Source organism: Opisthorchis viverrini (genome assembly GCF_000715545.1).
Source record: "Opisthorchis viverrini unplaced genomic scaffold opera_v5_390, whole genome shotgun sequence".
Taxonomy (NCBI): domain Eukaryota; kingdom Metazoa; phylum Platyhelminthes; class Trematoda; order Opisthorchiida; family Opisthorchiidae; genus Opisthorchis; species Opisthorchis viverrini.
Window position 1 is genome coordinate 59,896 of NW_008752046.1, and position 16,519 is coordinate 76,414.

At 43.1% G+C, this 16,519-nt stretch overlaps 1 protein-coding gene across 1 annotated transcript in view; it reads left to right on the forward strand.

Annotated features, from left to right (window-relative positions):
• Positions 1-16,519, forward strand: part of T265_10621 (hypothetical protein) — a gene marked incomplete at both ends in the record, with an annotated part of 23,281 nt that overhangs the window by 4,419 nt on the left and 2,343 nt on the right. Inside the window, 5 exons of the mRNA XM_009177043.1 lie at positions 1,552-1,787; positions 1,822-2,043; positions 2,096-2,332; positions 5,965-6,132; positions 12,494-12,703. Coding sequence (XP_009175307.1) covers positions 1,552-1,787; positions 1,822-2,043; positions 2,096-2,332; positions 5,965-6,132; positions 12,494-12,703 — 1,073 coding nt within the window. The remainder of the gene's footprint in view (positions 1-1,551; positions 1,788-1,821; positions 2,044-2,095; positions 2,333-5,964; positions 6,133-12,493; positions 12,704-16,519) is intronic.

Consider the following 16,519-nt stretch of genomic DNA (forward strand, 5'->3'; position numbering starts at 1 on the left):
CAGACAGATCATTCCGAGTGAGAATAGGCTCGACCTACTCTTTTCCAGCGCCGGCCTCCATTGGAGTTCCTGAAGGCTCCATCTTGGGACCACTCCTGTTTCTGATCTACGTCAGCGACCTCCAAGATGTTCTTGCGAGTCCATATTATTATTATTATTTAATCGAGTATTTCCCACTGTTTATGACATTGTCCTCTTTCCGCGCAGTCCCCACTACCCGCAAATCCCCCTGTCATACCCCCAGCCTGACCGTAAATACTTTTTGTGGACGACTTGAAATCCTAGAGCTCCAATGCCAGTTCTCTCCAAATGGATGTAGACGCTGCCAAGCAGTGGTCACTGGACTGGCACCTTCCTCTGAATGATGAAAAGTGCGTCCATGTATCGTTTGGAGGGGATTCAGCGAATGCCTTTGTTATGTATGGTGAAAAAGAACCAGAAAACATCATGAGGATAGACGCCAAAAGGATTTGGGCATCTGGGTCTCCTCAAACTTGTCCTTCTCACTGCACCAGGAGAAATCGACCCAAAAGGCATTCGCCATTTTACGGATGATCCGTCGCACCTTCTCTCGTATTAATCGCATGGACTTCCAAATACTCTATGGGGCCTACGTCAGACCGCTCCTGGAATACGCCAACCAAGTTGGTTACTCAGGTCGCACGAAAGACGTCACCTTCATTGAGCGTGTACACCAACGCGCCATGAGAATGTTTGCTGGCCACAAAACCTGTCTCGCGATGCTTGATCTCTTTTTTCTGAAACATCGTTGCCTCCGAGGGGACCCAATCCTTACTTATGCTCTGTTAGAACAAGGCTTGGCCAACAGGTTTTTCACCGTCGACCCAGCCAGCACACGGTTCACATAGTAAGAATATTTTCAAGCTCAGAGCGCACACATTCATCAGGCAAAATTTCTTCTCGTTTCGGGTAGCAGCTGCATGGAATGACCTTCCTCCAACAGTTATCCATGCTCCTTCTAGGACCCAGTTCAAAGCACCACTAGACATTTGTTTATGCAAATTCTCGCGCTGGAGTGCGTACTGCCCCGGACTGAGAACATAAAGAGCGCTTCACACCCCTTTTTCACTTGTGCCTTTCAGGTGAACGAGAGCCACTGACCGAAAAGAACAAAAGCGACCCGGGAAACTTGGGCAAAAGCCTCGATCCTGTGTATCAATCCCTGAATCCGTGATTTCCATCCACTCATTCTGTCGTGAAGTCCTACCTTAGAAGAGTCACTGCCCACGGTGCTTCCACAGAGTGCATAATTCACGCATGTCAGTGCAGTGGCAGAAGGTCCCACTAGTTATCTACTGTCTTCTATAGAAGAAAGGTTGAAAACCTAATTACCGGCCGCTTTTGTTTTAATGCTTGAAAAGTTTGACCGCTTTAACTACAGACATTTGCAATCTTTTCGAAAAGAACACAACAATGGTGAGGAATCTTGAATTTCAAAATGACGCTATGAATAGCCACCTAAAAAGAAGTCAGGGAAGAGCAAGGAAAGGAAGGCCACGAGAGCATCTAAAACGAAAACGCCGACCGTAGTTGATGGAATTTCCACGGCAGAAATGAGTCACACCCAATTGGAGGAGCATATTATACGTCTGAGAGAGGAATTAGACAGAGAAAGAGAGGAACGAAACTTCTTTCATCTCGAAAAGGATAAGATAAACACATTTTGGGAGATCACGAAATCCCAGCTGGAAGACGTTCGTTCGGAGCTGCGGACGAAAGAAAGGGAGATGGAAGAGGCTGAGGAACGGCACCACTTAGAACTCAAAGTAAATGTCACTGGCGCATCATTCTTCCATTTAGGTTTACAAACAAAAAGTGAAGCATTTGCTATACGAACACCAAAACAGAGAAACTGAGTTAAAGTCCGAATCAGCAACTGTGGCAAAAATTCTGCAAGCTGAAAACGCGGAAGTGGAGGAATTCTTAAGAAAAGACCAGCGTAATTTAAAGTGCCAGATGAGCGAAAACATATGTCACAACGCAGAACACGTCAAAGAGCTCAAGAAGGATTATGAGAAACAGGTAATTAATTCCTCGATCTACCTGACGCCGTTTCGGAGAATAGCTTCATCAGATTCGTCAAGATTTTGAGACAAAACTCAATGAGCAACAGAAATGTCACCAAGAAAGGATAAAGATCATGGTGGATGACCTCAATTTGCAAAGGAAAAATGAACTTCATGACATTGAAGAACGGAAAAACAACCATATCAACAGAATAATGCAGGACCATGATAAAGCCTTCAGTGACATGAAAAACTATTATAACGATATAACTGTAAACAACATGGCACTCATAAGCAGCTTGAAGGTACGTTCGGCTACGTAAGGTCAAACTTTAGAAACAATGATTTTTAATACGTACGCTTTCCTATAAACCATAGGTCCTGTTTTCTTTTAAAGTGGTCAGAATGGCATGTTTAGGCTACCCTCCACAATCCAGCATTACTGGTGACTCATCGAAACTTGCCAAATTCGTAGTAGTTGGCCCGTTCTTTTCAATGCTTATGCTGCGCTAAGTTTGTTCTACGCCGCTGGTTGTGTTGTAGTGGTTAACGGCCCTAAGGAGTCTCTAGTGAACAGGACAAAGCAACAATGTAAGCCAGGCACACAGTCTCAAGGAGAAAAATCCAAATAAATCTTGACTCACAGTTGAATATAAGAGATTCCCTGGTTCCATATTTTGTTGAACCACCACATCAAGAGAAGTTCAACCTTCCAGGTATTCCAACTCTCCGGTGATCGCAATATTAATCCATAGATGTGAGTATATTGGTCCAGCGTTTATAGCTAAAATGTTTGTTCACGTTTGGAGTTGGTAGCAGCCAATTATAGTCAACCGGCAGTCACAGCAACAGTCACCCAGCAAAAACCTCAAAGTCACGTTGGACACAAAAAGCGGGCGGTTGCAGTTGTACTTCAGTAAAACAAACTTTTGTACAGTGATGTGACTGATATTGATAGGAAAAGGAAGATGATACTGGGCATGAAAAATAGCAGTTTAAAAGTGCTACACTGTTATAGTAGACAACACTGACCAAACTGTGGCGTTAGATGGTTCGATCCAAGTTGCAGGCCAGGTAAAGGTAACTCACCGGTTAGATTTGGTTGTTGATCATGAGGCCTAAAAGCACTAGACGAGGCAGCCTACATCTGGTTTTTCCTGCGCATATCTCGGAGCAGTGTGTCAGGATGATAAATCCAGCATTTTGCATCTAGTCCTTGCTTGCAATAATATTTTCATACGCAGAAGTCTTGCATTGATTCGAACTCTTTTATAAAAAAAACAGGCATAGCTTCGAATTGCAAGCTACCAAAACCTCGAGTTGACAAGCACTAGACAGCGTTTATGCGTCCAAAAAGAGCCTTTATCGGTTTGTTCACTCTACAGCACTTGCCTCCAGAGCCCATCCAAAGTGGTGGGGTGAGTAGGTAACTGGCTAAAAGCACATTACTCCTGACGTAAAAGTGTGGTCCATACTTTCCCGCTACTATCCGATTGTGTGAAGTTTTATAATCGGGTGCCTTCATGCATGGTCCAGGTTCCTGAGTTTGTGTAGTTTACGAATAACCAACGGCCAGACAAGCTTTGTCTTAAACTTTTCTGTTTCTATAATCAGAAAGTGGTCGGATGTTCTGCATTTTGCAGTTAGCCTAAGTAATATTACAAGTAGCAGTGATGCAGCGTAAGAGGCGTAGGCTAGTCCTTTTTCACGATATTTTGACCCCTTTTCTTTCAAAATATCCTGTTATTTGATAGTGCAGTCAGATAATAATTTTCAGCTGCTGAATGACTTAACTCCATAGCTGATTGATAGTATGCGGATCATTTCAAAGATCAAGGCTATCATCTAGATCTTGGACGTTTCTGCATATCTGTAGATAATCAGCAAAAGGTTATTTGTTCGAACAGTGAAATTTCAGTAGTTCCTTGACGCAACTGTTGAACGGTACTATCTCCAGTACATTTCCAAACCACGCCTATTGTGACTTGAGAGAAATTACCATAGTTTTCCGAGCACTCACACGGAGGCTATGATGCTTATTGCGTCTGATTGTACAGTTTAATGGGTCTGTTAGAAGATTCGTTTGTCACTGTTCCTGTGCACTTCAATTCTACTTTAATTTTCACGAACACTGTATTTGAGGCAAGTTTCTCGTCAAGAGGGCAATCAATCCTTGTGAGCTGTCAGTAGGTTTCTATTGCAAAAACAGAGGCGCACAACTAGCCTTTCCAAGCTGACAAAGAATAAGTTTCTATTCATATGTGATGTGTCTGTCACGTAGCGAATGACCCACTTTTGGCTTGTACGTTGTTTGTTCAACCATTATCCGCTCACATCATTTTTATCACCAGGGCTATGAGCTTTAGAATACAGTTAACAACATCAAGGAGGACTAGCGACATCCAGAATTTGTCATACAATACAAGTGCTACTTACGTTGAAATAATCGCATGCGCTATTAGCCAGTAAACTAAAATCAACACAAACCTTTAAGAATTATTAGATGCTTTCCTTCGGATCCAGTTGACTAAAGAACCGTCATGTAATAAAAAGCCTCGTAACTTCAGGTTTTGGCACACTGGCATTGTTTTTGTTCATGCCGTCTGATCCGATGAATTATTATTAGTTAACTGAAACAAGGTGTCGCGCTCATTTGATAACGCTACCACTGAAGATTTTCTCACGTTTTGGTCGTGCTTATCATTTATTATTGGGGAATTACGTATTCAGAGAAAACTTTGGGTTTGTAGCTTAGACGTTACATCGGGTTTTTAGGTCAGTTTTAAATCGTTCATCTTGTTGTCGATACATCTTGCTTGGTTAGCATGCCGGGCCTAACAGCGAGGCTTTGACAATATACAAAGTTCCTTATAATGCCATCAGTGAATTTTGTATCCTGACAGCCACAGAAAACCGTGGGCTAATTGATTCAAATCCTTCAAAAATTGCGCAAGTGTACGAACTTAATGGCTCCAAAACAACCGCAAATGCCCAAAGTTACAATGACGTGGAACAAATCAACTTTTTTGTCCCATATTTTAGCCGCTTTCCTGGATGGTTCCTGTTAAACACTCTTTTACACCTTAACAAACGCAACAAAGGTAATACAAACGCAATAATCTCTGCCCACCAACCATGTTTATTCCTTCTTTGGAGTCCAGCTGCTTGTGATTCAGGTGCGAAATTCTTCTGTGATCCAGCTAACCTCTGAAGTGCTAAATAGCCAAACAAGAGTTTGTATTGTGAATAGTGTTTGCGCAGTTCATGTACACTGGCATGAATGTGATCGTATTTTCGCAGTGGAGTTGTAAGCACTGGCCAATGTTGCAGAAAAAGCAGTGCCAGGATGTATGATACCGATAAAACCAGTGATCAGACTCTACGTTCTGTGAATCATCAAACAACATGAAAGAATCAATTGAAATAGTCTTGGACTTTTACGAAAACTAGAGTAACAGTTTTTGTGAAGTAGTAAACTCGCGTGCAAGTACTGTTCGACTTTTTTGTTCTATTTTGCTGAGAGTTACCGGCGTCAATGAGAAACTGTTGGCATTTTTGCACAAACTTTTTTCGTTTAACTGTGTTAACGCCAGGTATAACCACGGCCTAAATAGTCAAACTCTTATCTCCTTTTGCGTTTCCTCTTCTATCAGCTTTTGAAATCGCATCACGGAAATGGAAAGTAGTGCCCTCAACTCTATCTTCCACAAACTGTTTTGTCTCTGAACTTTAAGAAAGGTGTAAATTATCCTCAGTTGCAAGAAACGTTGATATCTTCAAAAATACTTTTAAACGGCATATAGGTATTCTACTTCGGAGAAGACCAAGTTTTTTCTGATTTCCTCAAAGGCGTTTGTACGGTGAAACATCGTGAATTTTTTACTTTATTTGACGCTATACGTTTATATATAGGAAACCAAACTGGTTAAACTTTTAGGAACAACTCGCCGAACAGAAAAAGAATCAAGAGCGTCTAGAACGTCAGATATCCGAACTGCAGGCAGAAAATCGCCGTCTAGTTGAACCACTCAAGAAAGCTTGCGAGGAAAACGAGGATCTTAAGCGCCGAATGACGAACTATGAAAAGGATAAAGCTTTGTTCAAGGTGGGTTTTTTCTGCCAGCCGCCATATCGGTAGAGTTATACTGACACTTGGCCTCAAACTTTTGGAATACTCACTGCAGCTCTAACTAGGCAAAGTGATGTTTTTTGTTAGCCCATATATTCCTCAAAAGCTTGTTTGTCTACTTCTTTTGGTATCAGTAAAAGTACATGAATGATGTTATGTAATGTTTTGGTGTTGTTGTTGCTCGTTTCCCTCCAGACTGAGGTTTGTGTGACCCATGTGCTTGCTTTGTGACAGTGCGAGAAATGGTAGCTAATAGAAATCAGCGGCATTTGTGTTGTCAGCTTCTATTCAGATTGTTTTACTGAGTGCCATAGACGTAGGTGTCTCTGATGTTCGTGGTAGGCTAGCCATAGGTCCCCTCTTTCTTTTGTCTCTCATTGTAATGTTCTATTCAAATCAGCTGAATTGGTTGTACGCAGTAAAGTGCCAGTGCATTTATCTTATGTTGTTGTCCATGATGACAATAATAATAAATAAAAATCAAAAGGTAATGGTGGCGAAATAACTCACCCTCGATAGATGAACTGATCACACTGCATCGGTTGCGCGTATGCCAGTAGACCGACTTCCTTGAAGGGCTTTTTGTACACAATCATGTGATGGGCGGAAGAGGGTCAGAGGCGGTAAAACAATGACTTGGCAGCGAAGTATAAAAGCCATTACCAGCAAACTCAGCTGCGCTGGTCACTGCCGTCTTCCTGGATGGGGACCCCGAGACTGGCCACATCAATGGCTAGAGACATTGTCAGATATGGCTTAGTCCAGCCCTCAATGGCGCTCGTGCATCAAAGCTATTGCCTTCAATGCATAGGTCCTTTTCCAACCCCCCACTTGACAGTCCAACTACAGTGCTGTATTTACGCACTAACTTATCAGCCTCCAATGCGCAGCTACACACTCCACCTCCCTAAAAAATCTTTCAACGAAACTCTGGCAGCTACAACCACTGTACGACAAGTGCGGTGAATACAGCTGACATTGATGAGGATGATGATGATCGGTGGAAATTGCTTCGCTAGTCCCATGCATACGCTAGAGGGTTTATAGCCTCACTGAGCACAACGTACTTACAATCTTGTCCATTAGAGCGAATGTGAACACAATAACTACCAATCAATAGTAAAACATAACCGCACCCTTTCGGATATGAATCTTTTCTTAACTAAACAGAATGTGAATTGAATGAAATTGAATGTTGTAGTTGCCAGTGAATACTATATTCTTATGTGTGCTCAGACAGTTTTTGGCGTTTTATAAATCTATGTTCACTTAGTTAGGAAAAATCGTTCGTCCCACTGGTTTTGATTTCGAACTCTTAGCCGTTTGAGGCCATTTAAATGTCTCCGTTTCCTACTTGTCTCTCTTTATGTGCAGCAAACCAAAATCTTACTGAAAACTTGTGAACAGGAGAAAAAGCACGTTCAATGGCAGTTTGATATTTTGGAACAGAGATTCAAACGGGTAAGACATGGAGAGCGTTTTTAAATGTTTCATTTAACATTTGAACAAGGGCAGTTTAATCACTTTTTTTACTACTGCCTGCACCCAAAAAGGCATGTTTTGCTCTGTTTCCAAAATGTCCGGTTAGTGTGTGTTGTGTCTTGATGGACAGTAGTGCAACTCTGTATCGGTACCCTGGCTTCCTGCTCCGACCACTATGGTATATCAAAAGGCACGGTAGCTCTACACAACCCTTTATGGAAACAAAGGAGAACTATTACAACTGTATTTATAGGGTGGTCACAGAGTGTTCCACCAGGTCGTGCCAGAATCTCCGTGAGAGGGCGAGAAGCGTCAAGTCACAGGTACTTGACTCGGATTGGCTGGCATTCTGGCCAGTCAGGGCATGCCTTCGTGTGTCCTGCACGTGACACATCCGTCCAAATGATGTGCTGTTCGGTTATTAGTATGATCCCATACTTGCTTTTGTAAAGCATTTGCATAACGCTTCCTAGAACAGTTATTTTGTTGTGGGATCATGCCACGCTCGTTTGAGCCCGAATCGATCTCGATACTCTATAGGACACTGTCATTTTTGAGCAATTCATCCACCACAGTCACTGGGGAAGCTTTTCACGCTTTCCCAAGGCGGGATTGTTGATAGTCTTTGAACTTTTTAGAAAATCCACAGTAATTAGTCTCTCTCCACCTAGTATGCAAGTACTAACAAATCTTACCCAGGATTTTTTGATACCATTTTTATCGCGTCCGCTGAGGGCTCAAACCTTTGTCCGTTCGGATGTCTACCAGATGCAAAGCACTAAAGTTTTGATGATCACTATTAATATGTGGTTTGTCTGAGAGGCTTCAGTTTCGTCGAGGGCAGTGTTCAGTGTTTCACCGTATTTGGCTTAATAGGCTGCCTGTCCGAAACAGCTCCTTCTTGCCAACTATGGTTGCTAGCATATAACTTTTGTGAGAAAAAAAACAGTTCTATGACTCTCTCCAAGGTAATGCGTCCCCTGTCTGCGCGTCCGCATCCCTGAAAGCCTCAAAATCTATTCTTGTTCATTAAATGAAATCCAGTTAAAACGAAGACTTCTCTTTGCAATTTGTCCGGATACCTAACAATTTGGCAGCACACTGTTTTGCCTACATCTTGCTTTTTTGATGCCACGAACATACCGGACGGCATTTTTTTTAAACTTTTTTAATGCTTTTCGTAATCATACTAAGCAGAATTCACCCCAGCAGCTTTCATTGTGCAGTATCGATTGAATGGGTACAATACAATGCAGCATCGAAAGCGCAAACAGCGAGTTATTTTTTGGTGACACCAATTTTTGCGTGGATCTCTACAGTTGAACAACTGAAATTTCCCGGGTTCAGAGAAAATAAGAGTCATCCAGTGTGCATCAGGTCACAACAAGCAAGATTCAGTAGCTACTCCCTCAGCTACCTGAGGGGTCCTCAGCCCCAGAAGCTAATCAGACTGGTATTTGGGCAGTTCATCAGGCCTACCGCCCTCAAAATAGCGTGCCGAAATGCTGCAAAATACTTTACAAGCAAGAAGTTCCACAAGTCGAATGGAATGTCCACAGCACTCTGAATTACAGCCAGGACGTATTGAGCGACCTTGTCGCATGTATCAGGAATAGACCCAGACAAAGTGTTTGAAACAGCTCAGTTTAAAGAAACGCTCTTTATGCTATTGTTTTATGTCCGCTTGTTTCGTTCGTCGTAATAAGAAAATGAAATTACCTTCCCATGATCTGTACGCTCAGGTTACCTTGCGTCATTTAGGTATCGTTGAACTAACTGCGTCACTACGAGCCCTGACTGTTTCAAGCCGTTTACAAACTGCAACTGACTGTGTGACCCAAGACGGTCAATTCATTTTGAACCTTTGTGCTTTTGGTTTAGCCGAGATTGACTGTATGTCACACGCAATAGGTCAAACCTCAACCCTTCCATGGCGAGCAGCTGAATACACACGACAGGTCAGGGATGAAACACCTATTCTGCTGAAATTATGGGTTCGTTTTAGCAGTCTAGAAGCCAAAGCTTGACTTCTGAGGAGAATACCTTGAAACCTCTAAAAAGAAATGAAAGACACGATTTATCAAAATCTAGTAAAACACGTTGAACAGAGGTTCGTTTGCAAATCTACAGTACAGACCAGTCAGCCAGGGTGACCATTCGACACCGATGTAAACTTACAGCACCACTTACGATGCCGTAGGTAACCACGAGGATAATAGTGCTTTCTAAAAGAACACCACCAGAAATTTCTCTGGATTCTGACATTTCTATACTGTGCAAAGCCTTTGAACATACAAAGTGCGCCAACGGATGATTATGGCTTCAGCACATCTGTGTCTCCTTCTACTTCACACATGTTTTTGTTTAATGGAACAAAGCGATTTTGCTCTTTTTACTCGGCATCGCCAAAACCACCTTCGGGCTTTTCCCTAAAGTGCTTCTTGTGCTTACACACTCTATTTAAAGCCCTATTCATTTTGTTGAAATATTGCTAGCTCGGGTGAGTTTATCGGTTGTTGATCAGGTGGCTGTTACCTTAAGTAGTCAATCACGTCAGAAGATAACAGGTAGCCCTCGAATGCTATATAAACGCACGCAGGCAAGGAAGAAGTACCCACTCAACTGCGCACTGATGATGTCTCCTCGTATGGTGACGAAACGTTTGCAAGCCAATTGCCAAGCTCGGCGAACAGATCAACAGCCACCTGATCAACAACCAATAAGCCCTATTCATGTTATGTGTACTTGACACCCTGCTAACCATAGGCAGGTTCTAACTGTACCCTTGTAAGGTACAGTTATTCATGAAATCCCAGCGTTAACCATTTTGTCGTAATGTTCCAGAAGACCAGTACGAATAATAATCTTTCCATCTAGGGAACAAGCCTCCAAGACAAGTTTGCAAACACATCTTGCCGGTGCATCAGTATGCTTCAGTTTCACACGCCCAAGAGCATTAGGCGGTGGGGTGCAGAATGCGGCGGAACTGCACAATTTCACAACACCCTTCTGTTTTTTCATTAAAAATATGCCAGGACATGGGACACTTCTTTAATTAGGTTGCAAAGGTGTACTGGGTACTGAAAATTGCCCGCCCATGCTGCAAAGGTAGTTTCCTTTTATTTGCGAGACGAAAAGTTGATGAGTAGAGGATCTGAGACATTGATAGTGCGTAAGTGAACAAATGAGGAACAATACACCAGTGAGACACCCGGTCGTAGTAGCAATTCTGGTTTAGAAAATCACATAAGATTAATACTATACATTCCGTAGCCTTCACTGATGTTCCGCTCCTCGTCACTCCCCACTTTGGACGTTCTACCAGAAACTCATTAGTGAAGAAGTTTGGTCCTAGATGACGCAAGAACTACAAGAGCTACGGTTCTATCAGTGTTCATCTTTTCAGTGCAATTTCGCACTACTTAAGTTCTCATGAGTAGTTGAGAACCATAAGCATTTGTCGTGAGTGGTCTCACGGAACCTACATACGATTTTAGGAGCGCTCTATCCCAATTGTGCTATTCCCCATTGTGGAAGGATATCCATTTTTGCTCTAAGTTTGAACGAAGAAGAAAAGCTGTTACGATTTGTTATGGAAAACCACACTGGCCAGTTTGCACATACATTGCCAGATCGGTACGAGGTCTTCGAGTTTGGAGAGTACACCATAGTCTACTAATCAGGACCAGTTTGAAGGCTGTGACAAATCTGCGAGGCCAATTGGCCTAAGACACATTAAGGTGAAAGGATATAGAGCTGTCCTATTTGTCTGAAGCCAACATACACCGTCAGTCCACGTTTACCACATCTTCGAGTACCAACCAAGTTCATCTAGGTCGGCCATGTTCACATCAGTTTCCAAGCCAGCCGCCAATTCCACATTGGAAGTTTCTAGAGAGACAGTGGGAGTTCGATATGTCAGAATTAGCTGAATCCTCAGAGCGAATGCAGTTGCGAACAGAGTTTGTTACCCTGCACTTCTTTCGCTGCGGACCACTTTTGCTGACATTGAAAGTTCTACGTTGGAGTTTGTGGCAATTACATCACAATTTTTCTTCGCTTCATCGGAGGCGATACATCACCATCATCATCATCATCATCATCATCATCATCATCATCATCATCATCATCATCATCATTATCATTATCGACAGCATGACATCAATGTTCAACACCGATGCTTCACTGCCTATACCTCCAAACATTTAATCAGGCAACAAGAACGCCACTGACATCGGTTGGCAGCCATATTTTCTAGTGTCTCCAACCAGGCATAGTGAGAATCACACGGTCCCTATCCTTGAGGGCGAGTAGCACCGACAGCACCCAAGCGTTTCGTGATCTCCTTCATACCCCTTTGCCAAGTCAATGGTTGGCCAGCTCTCTGTTTACGCCACTCTCAATTGGGCAAGACAGGATTCCATCAACATCACAAGTATTGAATGTTCCTGCCCAACTACCATAAAGTCGTGAGAAATTATGTATATTTTAGTTGAGTGGAAAGCGGATTGATGGCATCCTTTTAGCTCCAGGAAAAACGATCAAGACTGAAGTGTTCACATTTTGGAAGTCGGAAGCCCGATGTCACCAATGGGACTGACCCAACATCTAACATTTTAGCAGTCAGAACGGTGCCACACCCTCAAAGATTTCTAACCAGATGCATGGAGAATCACGCGCACCGCCGCAACGAGTCTGACGATGGCCTCCCTCATTTCGTGAGCGGACTTCAAACACAGCAAGAGATTTTCACGGCCACTGTCGTTACTCTTGTGGAAGTCTTGCACTTTTCTGCATAAATACCTTGTTCTTTTTACCTGTACACTCTAACCCCAACATTTCTTGTCCCTTCAAGATGGAAAAGGAACGAGATGAGCTTTACGAACGGTTCGTTGCCGCGATTCAAGAAGTGCAACAAAAGACTGGACTGAAAAATCTGTTGTTGGAGAAACGTCTGCAAGCCCTCACCGACGTGGTTGAAAAGAAGGAAGTTCAGCTGAATGAAGTCCTTGCGGCAAGTAATTTGGATCCGGCAGCAGTGACCGCAGTTTCACACAAATTAAATGTACGTCTTCTCGAATAGTTTCTTGTTTTTGTGGTATTTTTATTGGTTATTAGACTTTTGATATATCTGTGCAGTTTAGGTCTTAAAAACTCAGGTTGAAAGTAAAGGGTCTTCCAAAATCTAGCCTGTGAGTTCGCTCGGCCGCCTTGGAGACGTAGAAGTGAACGACTTTCATGCGATCCTCACGGCAGAACACACAGTCGATCATGATGTCATCCAGTCATCATCATCATCATCGACAGCATGACATTAGTGCTCAACACCGATGCTTCGCTGCCGTACAACCATGATTTATTTGAAAGCCTTATTGTAAAGAAAAGAGTAAAGGTGAATGGGGAAGGGACTTGGTGCTAGCTTAACACAATCAATCCGAGGTGCCTACACCTCCAGACATTCACTCAGGCTATCTGGATAGAAACTGACAACAAGAACACCACTGACATCGGTTGGCAGCCATATCTTGTAGTGTCTCTAACCAGGCACAGTGAGGATCACGCGGTCCCCATCCTGGAAGGCGAGTAGCACCGACAGCACCCAAGCGTTCCGTGATCTCCTTCATATTCCTCTGCCAAGTCAAGAGTTGGCCACCTCTCATCCGGAATCACTGACCTAAACCCAGACACTGTGCGCAGCAAGCCGTTGGGATAAAGCCGACTAACCGTAGAGAGGCCAAGGCGTTTTTCTGATCTTAATACGGTTAGGTCAGTTTTAGATACAAGGCTAGTAAGAAAGAATCGATGGCGAATAGTCTCGTCAATTCAATGACGTAAAAACCTGACCAAAAGCGAAAGTTCTGCTGAAACTGAAAGGATGTACAGCTGAGCAAAGTTAAGTAGGTATTTCTTTGTACAAACACTCATAGAGGTGGGCCACTAAAGATAGTTTCTCTCATACATTTCCTTTGGAAGGTGGCTTCAGCTCGAGGCATTTGAATTGTGTCTTTGTATACCTTCCTCACTAGGTTTAGTCACTGACTTAGAACCTGTCCAATACGGATTGCTTCCCAAGTGTAGCTGAGAAAACTTGACTAAACTGGGCAACCCTCTACCACTTCTAAGGCGAATGACAATTCTGAATTTTAAAAAAATGATATAAAAGCATCATGATGGGTCAAAATCTTGAAGAATACAATACCAGTGTTTTTCTCTCTGATTCTACTACTCCTGCTAGATGAGCACATGGGTTCGATGGAACTCTTAGATGAAGACCACTCGGTTACGATAATGAGAATTGTGATAGATCATTCTTCTTTGGCTCGAAAATTGTCGATACACTCGCTCTGGAAGATGCGTTAAGACGTTGGTTCCAAAAAAGATTGGCCACCATAAGATTGGAGACTATGCCTGGTTATATAGCCCCCTAGTGATGACCGGGGGGCATCCAGATCGCAATACGCGGATAAAACCCCGCACACGATGGCTAGTCCTACATATGGTTTGCGTGTAGCCGTACCTAAATTCACTTGGACACCCGTAGAAATAGGCCCGCTGGATGAACAGAAAAGGGCGACCAAAAAGCCATGGTGTAAATGTGTACACTACTGATGAAGCTTGCGAGTAGTACCGGGTCAGGCAGCTCAAAGCATCGTCCTTGAGCCTGATGGAGGGTTGAGTAAAAATCATCTGACCGCATTAGAAGGCTAGTGAATACGGCTAGCATTAAAGTAGCATTCCAGAAGGGGAAGACTCTACGCTTGGTGTTGGTGCATTTGAAGGATCGCCTTCCGGTTGATAGGACTAGGAACTGTGCATACAAAATCAAATGTAGGTTAGACAGCCAGAGAACTGCACACCAGAATCGGTGAGCATAAGCGTTCTACTAACAAACCACCGAGAAACGCAAAGGAATACCAGGCGTTAGTCAAAGATTCAGCAATGGCAGAGCATGCACTAGACACTGGGCATAGGATAGATTTGCAAAATATGGACATCCTGAGACGGGGTTTAAGATTCAAACCACAGCGACTGGTGGCCGTGGCGGTGGAAATCGCCAAGCATCCCAGCGTGAATAGAGTAGAGGGGTAGGACTTCCAAACATGTGGAGGGCGGTCTTAGATCAGTCAAGGTGACACGAGGCGGTGTGCAGTTATCAGTGAAATGGTCTGGATCTAGAAGTACAAAATCCGAGTAGAGTTAGAACCACCCCCACCCCCATCCCCCAAACCAATTGTCCCGGCACCCTTTGACGAACACAGGTAAACGAAATCTGTAAACGATCTCAAGGGGAATTTTCCATTAAGGTGTCCTAGACTGAAAAAGCAAGGACGAAGAATCCGGGTTCATCATTAGGACAAATCCTCCCCTCCCCTAACCAATCTATTGTAAATGTTAGTCACCCCCACTAACCAACAAACATGAACATCAGGCTGAACACTCAGCACTGATCAAGTCACTAGTCATAAGGAATCTCACAGATTGGTCCGCTGACTGCCTTAAAACCCAATCAACCTACTTACTTACTCACTTGGCCTGACGAAGCTTTTGTGTCAAAATTAAAACGTTGCGCAGCAATAAATCCACCGATTATCTTTGTAATGTACTACTCATAAGGTTACTGAAAATCCGTCAACAGCCCAAGACCGTTTTCGCCCATTTGGGGGCTCATCAGGTAGGCGCAGTTCCCGAGTTTCCGTCGACCTTATGCTCTACTTGAAGCCAAATTGCACGAAATTGGCGAATATACACTCATTTTCAAACTAATTTGGTTTTTCAGGAGACCCAACTGGAACCCAGCTGAATCTCTCTCTTTTGTGGTGTCACCAAGCAACTGATTGTGCTGCACCAGGTAGCCTCATGTTTCAGTCGCTATGATATTCGAGATATCGCGATACATGTACATTCGTAATGCACTGCTCATAAGGTTGCTGAAAATTCGTCGACAGTCCACGACTGGTTTCGCCTTTCTTGGGGCTCATCAGGTTGATGCAGTCCCCGAGTTTCCGTTCTTATGTTCTACTTGGGAACATCACAAACGAGAGGTTCATCTGGGTCCCAAGTGATTCTCTCGAAAAACCAAATTAGTTTGCAAATGAGTGTATATTCGCTAAATTCACCGATTGTTTAACAAACCTCTCTTTAAAAATCATTCGACTACGTTCGTGCAACGACTCTCAAAGAGGTTCGTCTCTAGCGGTACTGAATTACGACGGATGATATCACAGGGTGCATTAGTGAGCCACGTTTGGTACCATGTGTGTGTGTGTCACGTGATTCTATCTTCTGCTTCTATCTAAACTGCACCAGATTCTTGATGTCTCAACCTATTCTATACAATTACCCCTCACACAGGATATACTGGACTCCAAGAACACAGCAATAAAAGATCTTCACTACGAGTTGGCTCGTGTCTGTAAAGTGAGTTGTCTTCACCGTAAAAGCACTATGTGTTTTCCGTATTCATTCTTACTACAAGTTCCTAAGACGAAAACAAGTTAGGCTTGATCAGCGCAGAGAAAGACAGATGTGTCTTTCTTCAAAGTCACCAGACATACATGTGGTTGAAACTGCTCCCTGGCTAAATGTTCATTTTTGATCAGTCTCATTCTGACAATCTATGAGGGATTCTGAGTGTGCCAAGTTGAATTGAGTTTGATCCGTCTCTGAAACAAAGCATTAGCCACGTTCCTACCCTGTCATGTTCTTCATCTACTGTTTTATAAACGAATTGTTGAACCACATTTCAAGCGTGTCTGCTTTTTGGGCACATATGTATGATGATTCGAATGTGTATGTATGTATGTATGTATGTATGTAAGTATGTATGTATGTATGTATGTATGTAAGTATGTATGTATGTATGTATGTATGTATGTATGTA